Source organism: Coenobita brevimanus, chromosome 24 (genome assembly GCF_032717465.1).
Source record: "Coenobita brevimanus isolate Jiangsu-jjx chromosome 24, ASM3271746v2, whole genome shotgun sequence".
In the NCBI taxonomy this organism is placed as follows: Eukaryota; Metazoa; Arthropoda; class Malacostraca; order Decapoda; family Coenobitidae; genus Coenobita; species Coenobita brevimanus.
The window spans coordinates 2,756,028-2,775,471 of record NC_136977.1 but is presented as its reverse complement, the minus strand read 5'-3'; the positions used below and the strand labels follow the sequence as shown (position 1 = coordinate 2,775,471).

At 41.8% G+C, this 19,444-nt stretch overlaps 1 protein-coding gene across 1 annotated transcript in view; it reads right to left on the bottom strand.

Moving 5' to 3' along the window:
- L2HGDH (L-2-hydroxyglutarate dehydrogenase) overlaps positions 1-19,444 on the bottom strand; it is a 50,998-nt gene that overhangs the window by 3,174 nt on the left and 28,380 nt on the right. Inside the window, exons 7-8 of the mRNA XM_080267578.1 lie at positions 15,044-15,153; positions 14,186-14,312 (exon numbers count right to left, since the gene is read on the bottom strand). Coding sequence (XP_080123704.1) covers positions 14,186-14,312; positions 15,044-15,153 — 237 coding nt within the window. The remainder of the gene's footprint in view (positions 1-14,185; positions 14,313-15,043; positions 15,154-19,444) is intronic.

Genomic DNA, 19,444 nt, shown 5'->3' with positions numbered 1-19,444 from the left:
GGACACAGTGGGTCATCTCCTGCATATACCACCTCTCTAGCCAATCCATCTTACACTAGCATCGTAAGGTATGGCTTACTCGATCTGAAAGTAGAGGCCCAGTTCTGAAATGAACCACTTACCAAGTAACCATGATGATTATGATTAACAGTTCATAAATCCATCAGGCAGTCTGTTAGGAGGTTATTTTTGAACAGAAGGGATTGAAGGAAAGAGTTCTGATGCATCCAAGTGCTGCCCCATATTCAGTGCAAGACTATATCCATGGTAAAATACTTCAAGTTCAAAATAATTTGGTAATACATCACCTTTCTCCTAAATTAAGGCACACTTATAACCTTTTTCCAGTCATCTGGCACCCCTCTTCCTTGTTCCCATGATTCCTGAAATTTCAGACTTCAAAAATTCACCAAGAGCCTTCCCCAACTTGGGCTTCTTCAAAGTTGCCATTACTTGCTCACATCTACTTGCACTCTCGCCATTTCTTCCTTCCACAACTGTCATTCTGAAAAGTTCCTCTGGCAACAGAATGACTGACTACTCAAAGTATATCATACACTACTTCAGGACAGCATGATGAATATTTGAAAAGAATACAAATTTTTTTTGTTAAACCATATCCCTCAGCTTTCCCTGCATATAACAAATATGATATGGATATCATGGGTAAACGAAATATAAATTTACATGATTTTAAAGATAAAAGGATGCTTAACTAGCTGAGAAGATGCTGGTAAGTTGAGTGACTGATTAAATTAGGTTTGGAAGTTCAGACTATAAAAAGTTACAAATGAAAGAAGCTGCACAGAAAAAAGTGTTCTTGAAATGGAAGATGGCTGCTGACTTAACCACACCATGAAGTGGATGTGGGAATTTGGAGGGAATACACTTCATACAACTCTCTTCTTTACAAGTCAAAGCCACATCAGCCTATCCCTATGTAATACCTTGATAAAAACTCTCTATACCTATGCCTTAACTCAACATTTCAGTGACACAATAAATCCATCTAGCCATTTTAATTTTCATTGCACTGATGTCTCTATTTGTCGTTCCTCCTGAGTACCCTTTCAGTACTGAACATCACATTTCTTAACCCACCCCGTCCCGACGACGTATGGGTACGTCACCACGATTTGCATTTGCCAGTCCCGGCGACGTACCAGTACGTCGTGCAATTGCAATGTGCATAATTTCGACAATTTTCAAATTTCGCGCTTGATTTGCGGTACATACCCTCGCCTGACCTTCCCCTACCTGCCACCAGGCGGGGACACTCGGCGACCCCGCACGACCCGCGCTAGCCCGCCGCTCGTCCACTCACCTGGTAGCCACGGTCCTGCTCAGACATGGCTAAGAGAGGTCTCTCAGAGAGCGAAATTCAAGTCGCCCTGGACACCTTTACCGGCGACAGTGATTCCCCACTGGATGACGAGGAGATGGACAAAGATTATGTGCAGCCAGACGAGGAAGAAACCACCAGCAGTGACGAGAAGTTCCGTCACCAAGGAAAACGGCAGTACGTGACTTACCGTGCTGCTAGAGAGGGCAGGAGGCAAAGAAGGCACGTGGTATGTCATATCCCTATCCCCAGCGTGCCTTGGAAGCCGTCGAGGTCGAGGACGAGGACGAGTACGAGGACGGAGAGACGTGGGACGTGCTGCCACGTGGTATGGGCGGGGAGGTGATTACGCATCGTGGCCCAGAGCGCACACCACGTCGTCTAAGCAGGTATGGGCCAAGCATTCTGTTTGGGGCGGTAGGAAGTGAAGTGGAGGGAGTGGGGAGTGAAATGGACATTCCTGGGATTAGGGAAAGTGAGAGTGAGGTGGGTGAGTCATTGCTCTCCCTACGCAGTGTGAGGCAGCAGAGTGGATCACGTGGGCCAGTGCGGGTGCGTTCCTTATCACGTGGGGTTGTGAGGGAGGGGGAAGGTGGGGAGGAACCACTCCAAAGCACGTCTTATGCTCCCCAATATCCCCTAACACGTGGTCGAGCAAGGTTGCGTGAGAGAGCACGTGGTGTGGTAATGGAGGGGAAGGTGGGAGGAACCACTCCCCAGCACGTCTTCTGCTCCCCAATATCAAACTATTTCATCCCCACAGCCCCCTAATGTTCCTCAAGGCCGTAAGGGTAAGGGAAAGGGAAAGGGTAAAGGCAGAGGGAAGAGGAGTGACAGTGGGGAAGCCCTCCGTACTCCTTCTCCCCAACCTCCCCAACCAGGATCTCCTCCCCACCCAGACGAAGGCGGTGATGGGGACGAGGGATTTGTGTCGTGGGATTGGGAGGATGGGAGTGATTTTTCTCCCTCATTCACCCCTTCACTGAGCAGGGGCGATCTGGCTGCATTGCACCAGGTATTCACTGTAATTCAAGCAGGTTGGATTTTTTCCACCTGTTTTTCAGTGAGGCCTTCGTTGATCAGATCGTGCTTCAAACAAACCTGTTTGCAAGCGGCCAGCGGCTAGAAAGTGAAAGATTGGGAACAAGGAGTAGGCATTCAATGATTTATGATTACCCTGTCTCCATTCCAGAAATGTTCTTATTTTTGCCCTTGTCCTTTTGATGGGTATAATAAGAAAAAATAGAATTCCTGCTTACTGGACTAGGGACCCTGTTATGTTTACCCCCATATTTGGTCAAGTGATGAGCCGTAATCGGTTTCAACAAATTCTAAGTCGCCTCCATTTTTATGATGCTAATGACCCTGCAAATACAAACAACACGGACAAAATGAGGCGAATTAGGCTGGTCTTTGATCACCTCAGGCAAACCTTTCGATCCTCATTCTATCCCTATAGAGATCTCGTCATGAGACGAGAGTCTCGTGTTGTGGAGAGAGGCAATATTTCATTCAGACAGTATATACCCAGCAAAAGGCACCGTTTTGGGTTCAAGATCTTTGTTATGTGTGACTGTAGGACTGGATACGTGCAAGACATAGTCTTGTACACCGGTGCACAGACAGGCATAATAGAAGATCGAAGTATAGGACTTTCTGGAGCAGTGGTAAAGACGATGATACAAGACTACCTTCATCGTGGTCACGTTCTCTACCTCGACAACTGGTACACTAGCCCTCTTCTCGCTCGTTATCTTCACAGACATGAAACGGGAGTATGTGGAACCGTAAAGGTGAACCGGCGTCACATGGTCAAGGTAGGGCGGAAACTTGCAAGGAGTGAGGTTGTCTTCTTCAAAGCAAACAACATCCTTGCAACAATGTGGAACCACAACAGAGAAGTAAGCCTCTTGTCCACGGTTCACCGCCCCTTGATGCACCGTACTGATTCTGTTGATTACCATAGCGAGAGCAGGCGTCGTGTTTGGAAACCTGAATGTGTCATGGACTATAATATAAACATGCGCCTCGTGGACCAGTCAGACTCCATGATATCGACGGTAGAGTGTGCCAGGACCACGATGAAGTGGTATAAGAAACTGTTCTTTCACTTGCTAGATATCACTGCTCTGAATTGCCACCACCTTCACGCCATGACCACAGGAGTTCAGGAAACCTTTGAAGGGTTTGTGAGGGAGCTCACACGAGAAATCTTTGCAAAATATGCGGTTGAAAGGCCCCAACAGCGCCCCGCACTGCCCCTATTACCCACACTCCCCAGAGAATATCCGCCCGCCATTTCCCCACTCCTATCCCGCCCCAGCCCAACAGACCTAGGCCCCAGCGCAGGTGTCACGTGTGCAGTAATTCCCAGGTGCGACTCACGACACAGAGGAAGGACACCCGCTATGAGTGCGTGCAGTGTGACGTGGGTCTGTGTATTCACCCATGTTTTAGTGAATACCACACGTTGCTGCAATTTTAGCATGGTGTGATTGCGAAAAGGACGCAGAAATTATGATGTAAATGCGACAGACAGACGCTCTGTGAAAAAATCAGTCATGTGGATCGCCAAATATTAGTATAAAGTGCCTACGGGTAGAACATAAGTGCAAACATTGGGTGTAAGTATATAAATCTGCCCTAAGTTGAAACTTACATAGAGAGGGTTGTTTGATGCGATATTCTGTCGCTCAGTGCAATAAATACGGCCCCTTATTATATATTTTCTATTATGTGACATTCTTACTGGTATAATATAAGTTCAAATTATTGTATATGATGATGTATTTCCTAAGTCAAATATTCATAGCGTGTCTATAAAGATAAGATTTCCTGACGCCTAGTCGAATGAATAAGGCACGTATTAGTCAAAATAAAAGTCAGCAAGTGATAAAGTGAATAATTAGTATATAAGTGTGTGCGTGAATTAGTATATAAGTGTGTGAGTATTATGTATGACGTAACATTCCTTGCGAGGGTATTTTCAGGCGATATTCTCACGCTCACTTGAATAAATAATGGCAGTAAGTATGTACAGTGCATTGGAGGGTGTAAACGTGTGTAATGTAAGTGGGAAAATATAATTGGAGTGAATAAATAAAGTAGATGATGAAACACGAGTGTTTGAGATCGTGGTTGCTACGTGAATAGGCGCTAGCATATCGCTAAATGCCCTCGTAATGAATGAAAATAATTGAAAACCTTCACAGTGGTGGGGGAAAGGTTCTATGTAAATGGGAAAATAATTAGAAAGTGATAAAACAATTTGGTATGTTGAAATACGAGACATAGCGAGTGCGCTTACTAAGCTGATGTGCGCTAAACTTATGCTGCATGTCATCAAAATGAATGAAAACATCTGAAATCACTTACAAACAGTTGTAATTAGTAAATTGTCATTGAAACAGAAGTATACAAGTAGAAAAAATGATCGGTAGACTCATAACAGAAAATTAGCAGATAGCATGATACGACTCGGACCCTAACTCGCTATGCTCGCGCGATGGTACAATGCTTATTTTTCCTATATATGTGTCTGAAATCCATTATATTGTTACTGTTATTGTTTATTAGTACAAATTCAATAAATGTAGAGGTGTTGTGTGTTGTTTGTCCCATTACTCCTTACCATAGAAAACGTTTACGCATATCCAGCCCATTACAGAATATGATACCTGCGGGGGGAAACCGCACCTGTATAGACCACTTATAGACTGCAGAGACAACTTTCTTCAAGATTTTCCATAGTTTCTCGACCTAAGCGGAAGTTTCATAAGAAAAAATTTTTTTCCAAAAAGGCTCGGGACTGGGGGATGTCATAGGTGCGGAAAGGCTCGGGACGTGACGGGTTAAGAAAGCTGCATTTCCCTAAACTTTTGCCAAATACTCTGAATTCTTGCTAGGTTGGAAGTTTTGGTACTTACACCAGCACTAAGTCTGTTTCAAAGATACGGAAAGAAAATATATCCATAATCTTGTCTATCGATCCTAACAGGGTGTTGAAAACACTGTATCTCCAGGCAGTAACATCTCACAGTCTATACCTAATGCCACTGCACCTCTTGATTACCCACTTGTTATAATATTCACAAAGTACAGCAAGTCCTTCACATATATAAGGGACACATTCCAAAATACAATTTATTTATTTATTTTTTTTCACACAAACAGTACTGTAAATTAGGGGACCTGATACAGCACATACGTTTTACAGGTTGTAATGGAACTTTACTAATCAATCTTTCATTTACTGTGGCCTTAACTCCAAAGTGGTCATTGAAAAAAGGTAATGTATTAAGATGGCTTACTGTACTGAATCCATAACGCTTCTTCATGTAACTGTTGCAACAATGGTACTACGAGGGTCTTGATACATAACAGATGACCAAGTACTGAGGCTACAAGATAACTGCATGGTGTGTTATTGCCCTTGTTCAGAGTCTCAACCTGAATATGTGTTTTTCTCTTGTTATTGCAAAAAGACAGAGCAATTATATGCAACTTAGGAAAGACCTGTAGCACTGAATGGAAAAATGAAGGCTGCATCTAACCCCTCCAGTTCAGAAAGTTCCCTCTAAGCTAAATAGAACTACTCCATTTGTGGTAGCACAAATAAAATACAAAATACACCACCTAGCTGAAGAGGTCAATATATGGTAGCAAGATTATGGTATGGTCTGAGTTTGAAAAATTCAAGTGAGAACTACGGAAATGTGATTGTTCACAAATGTGAGCTGAATAGGCAGGACAGGATAAGCTATACAGATGCGTGTGAACTAAACAATAAGAGAGTTTATTAATTAAATGGTAGCAGAGAGTAGTTATTCATATATACAATATGGATATGAACAGGGTGGTGAAAAAAACTATTGGTGAGTAAGTTTGCCGGTGTAAGATGGGGCAGATCAGGAAAAAATGGCTGAAGATACTAAACATATGGGTGTAAGAAAGTACGGCACGTAAACTGAAAAGAAATAAGGGAGGGGGGTGACTACAAAATGATAAATGACTTATAAAAGGAAATGCATATGCCAATGGGATGTACTGGTACCCTTTTCAAAATATTTAGCAATGAAAAAGAAAAGCGTGACTGGTTTGTCTGTGAGATGTAGGAAAGAATTCTGAAGGCCTGAATGATAAAAAGATGTCATATCATTTATAAGGGCTCCAACATGCTTGTGTCCATCAGTCTCAGTCACCTAACAGGGGTTCTCCATGCTGCTAGAACTCTGATAGCCTCTTATCCTGAGGTCACAGTCTATGACCTTGTCCCAGGACTTTCTCTGTTCACCTTTTGCAGCAATATCCCCGACATTCACAGTTCTCACATTCCGTACCCAACTGTCATCCTCCATTCCCTCCACACGCCCAAACCATCTCCATCACAATACCAATATATTCCAATCCCATCCTTCCTCTCAACTCTTCAATCATAAACCTAGCCCCCCCCCCCAAGACCTTGCATTCAAGGATGCATCACATCATCATCATCATCATCTAGAACTCCTTTCTCACCCTAGGGCAGGGTGAGGAGTAGCACGTCCAGACAGCCCAAGTCTGCCCAGTCCAATGGGCCACATTTCCATTCACTCATCATTAAAGCCCCAGGAATCCTGGCCCTATCTGATACGCCAAAAACATTCACCACGTTCTGTAGCTTCACATAAACATATCCGATAAAGTCAATCCAGATGCTGTCACGTTAAAAAGGGGTGCCAAATCCCTGATCATGCACTGCTTCTCACACATTCATCCAGCCAGCTCAATCTCTTGTCAGTCCCCTAGCCTCACCAACTTCCATACTTTTCTTCCTCACACACTCATCCACCATATCCTTCCACCTTCTCCTTGGCCTACCTTGCCTCCTTCCTCCTTCAAATTTGCTCAGATATACCTTTTTCACCACTCTATTGTTATCCATTCTCTCCACATGACCATACCATCTCGGTATACTCTCTTCGATTCCGGTGTCCACAGACTTCCTCACTCCACACCTTTCACAAATCATATTCTTTTGTTATCCTATCCACTCTCTGTACTCCACATACATTCCTCAGCAGTCTCATCTCCACTGCTCTCACTCTTGACTTTTCATTTTCATGTCACACCATAGTATCACATCCATACGTTAAAGTTGTCACTAACACTCCTTCATGTAAGCCTTGTGCAGCTGCAACACTCAAGCCTCTGTTTCTTATCAGGGCCATCATAGCACCAGCTACTTTCCTTCCTTGTGTCACTCTACTTTCCATTTCTCTTGCACATTTTCCTCTCTTTTCTATCACTGTACCCAGGTATTTGAACTCTCTCACCAATTCAAGTCTCTCTCCATTCACTGTAACATCATACTGGGATTCACCTTCTCTCTCAATAGCCATCACTTTACTCTTTTCTACATTTACTCTCAAGACATGATGCTAAGACATTAGCAGAACTCTGCACTAGTCTACCAAGATCTTGTGTGGTATTTGCAAGCAGTACTGCAACATCTGCATACAATAAAGTTTAGATACTCCATCCATTACCATTCCTTACCAATGCCATCCCTCTCTCCATTACTCATGTTTTTAGTTCTCTCAACACCCCATCCATACATATATTGAACAACCATGGGGATATCACACAACCTTGTCACACATCCACGCCAATCAAGAACCATTCACTTAGATGTCCATTTACCCTTACACATGCTTCACTATCATCATAAAAACTCCTCACGGCACCTTTCAGCTTACCATCTATACCATACATGCACAAAACCTTCCACAATCATTCTCTGCCTACTTTGTCGTACGCCTTATCCAGATCCATGAATGCCATAAGCACATTATGGTCCTTCTCACAAGCCTTCTCCACTATCTGTCTTACCACAAATATTTGATCCACACATCCTCTACCACTCCTAAAGCCACTCTGTTCATCACTCATTAAGACTTCTGATATCTCTCTTACTTTCTCAATAATAATTCTTCCATATACCTTCCCTACCACACTCAATAAACTTATGCCATGATAATTCTTGCACACACTTCGCTCACCTTTATTTTTGTACAGGGGTAGAATCACAGCCTTTTTCCACTCTGCTGGCACAGTTTCACTCATCCATATGTTTTTACATATCTCCAACAAGCACTTCGTTCTGCTCTCTCCCCTAGCCTTAATGATCTCTGCATACACCTCATCAACCCCAGCTGCTTTCCCATTTTTCAGCCACTTCACAGCCTTCTTCACCTGTGCGAGTGTTATGTTTCCTGGCACTGCACTGTTTCTCTGCACACCCCCAAAACCAATCGTGTTTACAGCCGCTCTGCTCTCTCTATTCCCATTCATCAGGCTTTCAAAATATTCTTTCCATCTGGTCCTTACTTCATCCCCATGGGTTAATAATCAACGACTTACATTCATTACACATCCATCTAAATCACCGTTATTTCTGTATGTTTGAGCCTACAAATATCCTCTTCCTTTACAGTCCTGGTCTCACTACCATACCGCATTACACTCCTAACACACACCGGACATTGACAGTGGAAGAGCTCTGTGCTGATCATGGGGAAATAATGCTAAACCAACAGTGAAAAGAAGGCCTGTCTATTGTGATTACCCTGTATGTGAACTGAATGCGTGTGGTGATCCCGTCTGAATTTTGTATTTAAAAAAAAAAAAAAAAAAAAAAAAAAAAAAAAAAGAGGAGGAGGAATCGGTCACATAGGAGTACAACAGAGTGACGGTTTAAGTTTTTGTACGTTACCGATTTGCATCATGACGGAAGGAAACATCATTGTTTACATCTAAAAAAAGCAAATTCACAGGATTCTATAATGAAGACCAGGGCAAAAGGTGCATTAAACTGAACCAAACAAGAGTAGGTGTGGGGAAAGTGGCTGAGAGAAATGCTCAGGAATTACAACAGGTATAGGCAGTAATTAACCCTTTCAATGCGGATTGTCGCAAAAGCGACGATCGCCAAAAAGGACATAACATCAGATTGTTGCGTTTGCGATTCGAGTTAATTTTGAATAAACGTGGGCAAGGATGTTCCAGCTGGTATTGTCTATCAGTACCGCCACCCTTTAGCTACAATTAGCATACTTGACCTTTGTACTACTGACCTCCGTTGTTGCCAAGTATCGCGTTTATCCCCCCCCCCCCACCACGGCCTGGCCAGCCTGGCTGTGATATATGGCAGTGCGCTGACTGCTCAGAACTGTAAATCTGCGCTCTCCTCTCACAAGCAGTTTATGCTAATAGGAAACGCTTGTTTCCCCAGTTGTCACACTAGCTTTTTTTCGCGCGGTTTTCCCCTGTTTAGCGTCAGTTTACCACAGGCTTTCAAAGTGACATTATGGCGAGTTCTAGCTCTTCTGAGTCAGTGCGAGCAGCCGACAGGAACGAGAATAAAGTGACGGGCGTAAGGCAGTATAAAAGCGCGCCGCGGTGGGTTTTTGGGAAGTACTATGATTGAAAATAATGTAGTATATGTGTTTTTAGCTGTGAAAATGGAAATGTTTGTTGGGTGACGGGAAGACCGTCGCCGCGCGGCATGTCGGCTGTACACTCTGATGATTTTAGCCTTATTTTCAGTGCTTATTGTACAAATACGGATTCCAAACTACCTGTACGTTGTAGTATAAAGTTTACTGTGACAGAATGAGGCTGTGGTAGAGGGGAAACCGGGTTGCTGGAGGTGTGAAAGTGAAGATTTTGTTACCCAACTTTGCAAGTCTCCACATGTTCTTGGGTAGTCCATGAAGGCTCAACACCTGTCTCTGGAGAAAGCTGAATGTAAGTACTATCTGCCATACCAAGTATAATGTTCTAAGGTTAATCTATGGTTTTTGGCTAATATTTTCCTACAGGTACTCAGATTGCGATCCAACCCCGCCACCCGAGGGGGGGGGTCGGCTGTCCATGGCCGTGTTTTAGGGGTTAAAGAGTTACAGGAATGGACCTCAGAACACGGGAGGGAGATGAAGGTGTTGAAAAATGAGTTGGAGAGAGTCTGCTCAGGAAGTGCTGACCAAGAGAGAAAGAGAGAGAGAGAGAGGTAACAGAGTTAAAAGTGAGAACCGAATCAGCCACAAATAAAATAAAACAGCTCAAGAGGAAGAATAAGCAGCTGGATGAGGAAAGGGACAGGATGAAAATTAAACTTGATGAGTATGAATAAAAACAAGGATGCATGATGAACACATCAGGGAAATCAAAGAAGAGCACATGGGGTGGAAGAAAATTCAGGAGGAAGAAAAAATAAACCTAAAGGAGATTTTAGAACAGGAGAGAAAGGAAAACCAGGAAAAGGTGGAGAAGGGAGTGGTTAAGGTACTGAAAAAAGGAGAATCTCTAGTCAGATGTGTAGCAAATAAGAAAAAAATGTGTGATAATTTCAGGACTGAAAGAAAAACCTATGTCAGTAAGATCAGAAAGGCCAAAGTAAATGAGATCATTAACAGGACATGGAAACTTGCTGACAAGGAAGGGTTCAAGAATGTTTGGATAAGGAGAGATGCAAATGAGGAAGAAAGAGCTAAAATAAAGGAGCTGATCAACGAAGCCAGGGAAAAAAAACGACCAGAGAATGGATGAACAGAAGACGGAGTTCTAGTGGAGAGGTATGGATCAGAAATTGAGAAACTGGTACTGATGGACAGAGGAAGGAAGAAGGACGGAATAAAAAAACAATGTATAAAGACTGAAAGTGGCATAGGCTAAGACAGATGGCTTAATCTCAGCAAGGGTAGAAATCAATGATTTCTTGAGGATGAATGAGCCAGGTATTATATGCTTTGTAAAGGCCACGTTAAGAGAGGATAATGATATCCAGGTGAGAGATGGCAAAGACAAACTACGGAGAAGGGATAGAAAAGAAAAAAATGGGAGAAGTGATGTTAGCAGTGAAGAACATCATAAATGTAGATAATGCAGAACTGTAGGGCAGAAGTGATAAATATGAAACTAGAAGCCCAGGGGAATGGCAAGAGACATTGCAGTAGCATATGTTCCCCCTAAGACAAGGGCAAGGCATGAGGCTGAATACCAGGAGATGTTGTCAGACATGGTTAGACACCTACAGAAAGTGACTGAGAAATCCATCCATCATCCAATGCTACATTGCCCCATGAGGAGCATAGGAGCCCGGGGCTAGGCAGTTGGTCTCGACATTTAAGATGAGAGTGACCAGCCGCACTCATCCCTGAGTGGTATTACATGAGCAATCAACCCCAACCACCCCTTGGATATAAACTTTCACCGGCTCAATCCGATTGGAGCGCAATAATTACCCACTGAAACCATCAGGCGCCAAAATCTGGGTATATGGTTACCACCCAGCGTACTAAATCGTTTCCTGGTGTACAGGAAACCATTTGGCTTGTCACTCAGTGTACAGTAGAGTCACCCACAGGCTGAAGGATGAGGAAAGAATGAAGGAAAGAAAGACAGAAGAGGGAGTGCAACAATATAATCCTGGTGGGTGACTATAACTGTAAAGAGGTGAACTGGGAGGAGTGAAACTCAGGAGGTAGTGATGCTTCGTGGGTCAGTTCGTTTCGTTTCGTTTTTAAAGGCTCCAACATGCTTGCGTGCATCAGCCTTGGTCACCTAATGGCGGCTTTCCACGCTGAACGATCCATTGCAGCCTCCCTGTTCAGTCCCTTAACCCTGAGGTCACACTTAATGACCTTGTCCCATGTCTTTCTCGGTCTACCCCTAACCCCACCCCCAATATTAACATTTCTCACCTTCCTCACCCAATTATCATCCCCCATCCTCTCCACATGTCCAAACCATCTCAATCAACCTCTCCTCATCACAACATCAATACACTCCAGTCTCATCCTGCCTCTCAACTCTTCCATCGTAAACCCAGTAAAAGCTCGATTAACCGGAATGCATGGGGACTCTTCCATTCCGGATATGGAATTTTTTGGATAACCGAATGTTACCCTTACAAATTTTCAAACAAATGAAATAGGATCAAACTTGGGACTTTATTTCATAAAGTACATAATCCAGTATTACTGTAAATACAGTACTGGTACACTACAATACTGTACACAAAAAAGACAGCAAGAGAAACTGTACAGGACTGAACACAAGCAGTACTGCATTACCAAAAATTATTTAAAGAAAAATTTAGCAAATGTTCCAGGCCAAAATAATTTTGAAAACTTAGCTGCATACATTACTTTATCCTGTACTGTACAGAACTAATCAAGAATTATAGGGGGATCATCAGGATCATGAGATGAGGATTCAGACAGTGGAGAAAGAGAAGTGGAAGGAACAAGGTCAGAAGCTGAAGAAGAGGAAGGAACTGGGTCAGGAGCTGAAGAAGTGGAAGGAACAGGATCAGGAGATGAAGACGTAGAAGGAACAGGGTCAGATAAACGGTATCCGGAATATTTTCAACTACATGCCAGATCAAATATGTGTTTTGGTTATACGGATGTGCCGATGCATTGGATGCCGGTTAACTGAGCTTTTACTGTATAGAGCAATGAATAATGTAATGACCCAGTGGGTCAAAGAAGAGACATGATTTGGAGATGACACACCAATAAGACTAGATTTACTAATAACCAAAGAACCTGACGTAACTGAATCTCTGAAATACTGTATCTGTGTCCTATAGGAAAAATTGATCAAGTAGTTACTGAGTTCCAACTGATGGAAGGGAATGTGGCACTAAGAGATGAACTATACAGGCATGGATGATGCAACTTTGGGAAAGCAAACTTTACAGGACTGGAGACATTTTTCGAAGAAGCAGTGTGGAGAGAATTCAGAGAACCAAGCGAGATGCAGAAGAAGTGGGATATCTTTCTAGGCTTTTACAACTCGGGTGTGGAAAAATATGTGCCAAGAGTATGTAGGAGAGAGAACTGGAAAAAGGATTGGTACAACAGAAGAAGTATGATAGCAAAAAGAGAAAGGGATGTGGCATGGAACAAATGGAGAAAGAGAGGTAACAATAGAACAAAGGAAGAATACAAACGAACAAGATATGAATATACAAGAATCCGAAGAGAGGTAGAAAGAAACTTTGAGAGATATGACTGGCAAATGTACGAAGGAACCTAAATTGTTTTATAGGTTTGTCTAAGGCGAACTGAAACACAAAGAAGGAATCAATAAACTGAACGTAGAAGGAAAGGTCTACAAAGATGTGGTAATGCAAGCTGAAATAATGAACAAAACTTTCCAATCAGTTTTCACTAAGGAAAGTAATTTTGTGGAGGGGGAGGGAGTGACTAGAAATATAATGTTAAAAGATAACGTGGAAGTGCACGAAGTGTATAAATTACTGGAAACTCAAGATGTAAGGAAGGCCCCAGGGCCTGATGGGATCTCTAATTGGATACAAAAGGAATGCAGTGAACAACTGGCAGATAAGATTCACAGTTTAATTATGTGTCTCTGGAAGAAGGGAGTGTGCCTCAGGAATGGAACAGGGCCAATGTGTTACCAATTTACAAAGAAGGGTAAATACATGTGTAAAAACTGTTTAAGTTCATTATGTAGAGGTAAACATTAGTATAAGAAAAATTTAATGAAAATAAACATTTAAAAAATCAAAACTAATAAAGTTTTAAAAATTTAAAAATAACACCTTGAACCCTTGAATCCAGCCATATCTATATACTGTAGATATTTTTAAATTCTTGCTGCTGCCAAACCAATTTATGCAGTTCTGGGGAGCCTATCTGAAGAGGAAGGTTGAAGATAACCTTAACTAGCCCCTTATCTACTATAAATCATTCCCATGCTATATAAAACTGTCTGTCAATTGCAAGATTTTAGAAAAATTTGTCAACACATTCAAGGGGTTAAGTAGCATACCTGAAGCTGTGGGATAGCTGATCGCATGACCTCCTTAAAGCCAAAGCCGACATACTTAAGAGCAAGTTTTTGGAAGCCTCGATATGTAACAGACTCCCATAATTCCTTGGCATCTATATCAATCCATCTGTAACAGTGGGTGGCAGATAATATATGGTATCTTATATCCATAAATTAATAGATACAGCATAAATATGCAACAGAGACAGAATTTACAGTTCAAATAGCAATATTACTTGTCTATATATTCTTCTAGTACTACATGTTTATCTTACTTTATGATACTGGAAATTAAGATAGCATGATGTTATCATTATATGGGTAAAGGTAAAGGTGAGGGCAGACGACATGAGTCACTTAGCAGCAGTGTTCATCACTGCAACATAGGCCTACGGCAGGTTATTAACCCACTATCCTGGGATACAAGACCATTACCTCATCATGGTTACCACACTTATTTCCCTTAGATGCTATACTAGGTACTCTTTTTACCTGCCAACCCATAAATCATAAGTTAATTCTTTACTGCAATACTAACAGGCAGCTGTATGTGAAGAACATGTTACAAAAAAATAAATTAAAATAAAAAACAGAATCACACAGATGGTTAGGTCTGTGAGGGAGCTAGGATTCCAGGGACTTAAATGGAGTGCAGTGGAGTGTTTAGCCAATTTCACAAGGCATGCTGTTGAAAGTTTTCCCACTTTTGCACTTTATCTTTCCTTGTCTTCTGGGGACTATCCCACCCCATCCTTTTTGGGAAAAACTGATGATGATGATGATGGTGATGACTGATGACGACGACGATAATGATGATGAAAAAAAGAGCTGGAAAACTGTTAAGAACCAATAACTGACCTATATCCTTCGCGCTTGAGGGCAAATATTGCGTTAGGTCCCAGCCATATGTCACCGTTCATTCTGGGAGTGAAGTGGACTCCCAGGAAAGGGAAGCGAGGGTCAGGTACCTACAACATGGATGTATAATTACCATCAGAACTGCGATATGTCTGGTTCCTCTCTCTAAAACAGTTTTCCCAAGGGCCACATGTAATACAAATTACACAGACTCAACATCTTACGATACTGTATACACAATATGGAAGACAAAATACTTGTAATATATATATATATATATATATATATATATATATATATATATATATATATATATATATATATATATATATATATATATATATATATATATATATATATATATATATATATATATATATATATATATATATATATATATATATAGATATATATAAATATATATATATATATATATATATATATATATATATATATATAGATATAGATATAGATATATAAAATATATATAAAATATATATATATATATATATATATATATATATATATATATATATATATATAGATAGATAGATATATAAAATATATATAAAATATATATATATATATATATATATATATATATATATATATATATATATATATATATACACACACATATATGTGGTAGATGGGGACGTTCACCATCCACTCACTCAATGTAGTGCTGCTCTCGGGTGTCTGCCCTTTCCTCTCCATCCTTCTTTCCTTCCATTCTCTTCTCTCTTTCTTTCCTTCATTCTTTCCTTGTCCTTCTGCCTATGGGTGACTTTACACTCCCTCTTCTGTCTTTCTTTCCTTCATTCTTTCCTCTCCCTTCAGCCTGTGGGTATCTCTACACTGAGTGACAAGCCAAATGGTTTCCTGTACACCAGGAAACCATTTACTATGCTGGGTGGTAACCATATAACCAAATTTTGGCGCCTGGTGGTTTAGTGGGTAATTATTGCATTCCAATCGGATTGAGCCGGTGAAGCTTTATATCCAAGGGATGGTTGGGGTTGACTGCTCATGTAGTGCCACTCAGGGATGAGTGAGGCTGGTCACTCTCATCTTAAACGTCAAGACCAACTTCCTAGCCCCGGGCTCCTACGCTCCTCATGGGGCAATGTAGGATTGGATGATGGATATATATATATACAGTATACTGTATATACATATAATATATATATATATATATATATATGGTGTATATATATATACAGTATATACTGTATATATATACACAATAATAACTCACGTATCCAAACCTGCATTACAGGTATACGAACCTCAACATTTTCCACACCTCCATACTGAATAATTAAACTTAATAAATAACAAATACAGTAATCCCTCGATTTTCCAGACGTCCATTATCCAAGTAAGCCATTACCCAGACGCTGTGATCTAGCTGTTCAACACGACTACTCGTACGTATTTCTGATTTATCTGGACAAAATGCTTGCATCAGGGTGGAAATTATGGCCACACAAACATTTTCGTCCGGCCGGGCAGGAATAGCCTGGTGGCGCTGCATTGTCTGGCTAGGTAGTCCACCAAGTGTCTGCCAGAGACCCCCTTGGTCATTCCCAGTTCCCGTGCAGCAACCACGTAGTGAACAGCTCCTCTCGAAGTTGTTTCAGCGGCGCACATGGTGGCTTTTGTGGATGTTCCCTATCTGCTTCAGGCATTGCCATTCCTTTATGCCTCTTCCAAGGGTGTGTGATGATGGCCCCTCCACCAGGGAAAAGGAAGAGGGTAGTCCTGACACTAGAAATGAAGCAGGAGATCCTGGGTAAGACTGAAGTAGGATGGTTGACTTCCCGCATCTTAAAGGAGTACAGAATTATTTTCCATGTTTGTCCATGGTAGTTGCTTGGCTGTGTTTTACAGTTCTGCTTGACCAGATAGAGTAGTGTTAAACAACAGGAACAAGCATTGTATGATGTACTGTAGTGACCTTTTACACAGGCTTTCAAAGTTAGGTTATGCACAAAGGCGGGCCAGGGGGGAAGTCCATTATCTGGATGGATCCACTTTCCAGATATGCCTTTGGCTCTGTTACATCGAATGATCGAGGGATTACTGGACACAAAAGAAAGAAATTTTAATTTCACACACCATGCAGCCAACCATCCACCTCAACAGCACCTCATCCAACCACAATACCCATAAGTGACGATGACAGAGAGGATGGGACTGAGGAGCCAGGCTTGTAAATTAGTGAGTACTATAATGTACCTTAATGCATCTATACTGTACAGACAGTTGTGTCTAAAACACTATATTTGTTATTATCCAAATTGTTTGCATTATCTGACCCTCCTCTGGCCACTACACAAGGTGTAATGCAGCACTATCTACCAAATATTAACCCCCTTATGTCATGCCCTGAATAAAAGAAAACTGAAAAATTATGTGACCACCACTTCACATTTCATTTTCCCTCTCCTACCTACCCTCCCTCACTTCGCCCCTGCACAATCACTCATCCCCTCACCCACCTTCCCTTCTCTCTCTGGTCCCTCCCTCTCAGCCCCTCTTACTCCAGTGTGACTTGCCACGCATAAAGGAGCCAGCCTGAGGCACAGGGTACGGGAAGATAGGTGATTACTTACGGCCATGACAGTACACATATACAGTACATATCATCATTCATTCATCATCGAATCTTACACTGCCCCATGAGAAGCATAGGAGCCCAGGGCTAGGCAAGTAGGTCCTGACATTTAAGATGAGAGTGACCAGCCACAATCATCCCTGAGTGGCATTACGTGAGCAATAAACCCCAACCACTCCTTGGACAAAAACCTTCACCAGCTCAATCTGACTGGAGTGCCATAATTAATCACCAAACCACCAGGCGCCAAATTTGGTTATATGATTACCACCCAGCATAGTAAATGATTTGCTGGTGTACAGGAAACCATTTGGCTTGTCACTCAGTGTAGAGTCACCCACAGGCAGAAGGAAGAGGAAAGAATGAAGGAAAGAAAGACAGAAGAGGGAGTGTAAAGTCACCCATAGGCTGAAGGATGAGGAAAGAATGAAGGAAAGAAAGACAGAAGAGGATGGAAGGAAAGAAGGATGGAGAAGAGGAAAGGGCAGACACCCGAGAGCAGCACTACATCAAGTGAGTGGATGGTAAGCACCCCCACCTACCACATATATATATATATATATATACTGTACTGTATATATATATATATATATATATATATATATATATATATATATATATATACTGTATATATGGAGCCTCTGTGGTACAGTGTGCGTTTTGCACACTGGTGAGCATGGGTTCGCCTCCCGCCAGAGTTTTAACTTTGGGAAGCATTCACCAAGCCACTTGCTACTTTGGCGGACACAAGGGGTGCTGTGGTTGAACCAGTGTCGCATACTAGTATGCTTGCACCCAATCGGCTTAAGGCGGGCCGATTACACTTGGTTCACAGACTACACACACATCCAAAGCCACTACAATCACACTCACAAGCACTTCTCACCCTACATATAGTCTCTACCATACAGCCTAAGCCACTAGGTAGAGATACATTGGCTGTATCGTCCCTGCTTCGGTAGGGATAGGCCGATCCTGCAGTGGACCTCAACAGCTGATGATGATGATGATGAGAGGTGGCCTGCAATCCTACCAGACCCAGGTTCAAATCCCGGCTGGGGCAGGGAACAGTTTAAGGATTTGAATTTCTTAAAATCAGACTTTACTGATAAACCAGAAGACCCATGGACATGTCGTAAAAATACCCCTGCTAATATCAATACACCAGTCCTGTGTGAGACAGCCCTAGTATGTATGCAATATGGACGGTGGGTGTTAACGCCGACCTGGTGACATGTAGAGGTGTATGGTATGTAGGAGGACTACTGGGCCTTGGGAGCAGGCTGTGAAGCCTATGCCCAGAGTTGGACACATAAAAATATATATATATATATATATATATATATATATATATATATATATCACTTCTTATTGCTTTTCTTTCCTTTACAGGTGGCTTTACATTGAGTGACAAGCCAAATGGTTTCCTGTAAGCCAGGAAACCATTTACAACGCTGAGTGGCAACCATATAACCAAACCATACATGTTCTCTACGTGTCAACAAGTGGGTTGGTGGAGGGTTAGTGCCCCTCCCCGTAAAACAACTAACTCAAAGTCAAATGGCCACCTCTTACAGGATTATGGCGTCTGGCAATAGATAAATAGATATATATATGTGTGTGTGTGTGTAAAACACATGTTCATTCTTTCTATGGACACATCATTTTATTTAGGATACAATAAGGCAATTTTGCTTGTAAAGAAAATTATGCTCATAAATGGATTAAAAACACACTCAGTTAGACTTCGGAATACTCAGATTTTCCTTCCCTCCATAAAA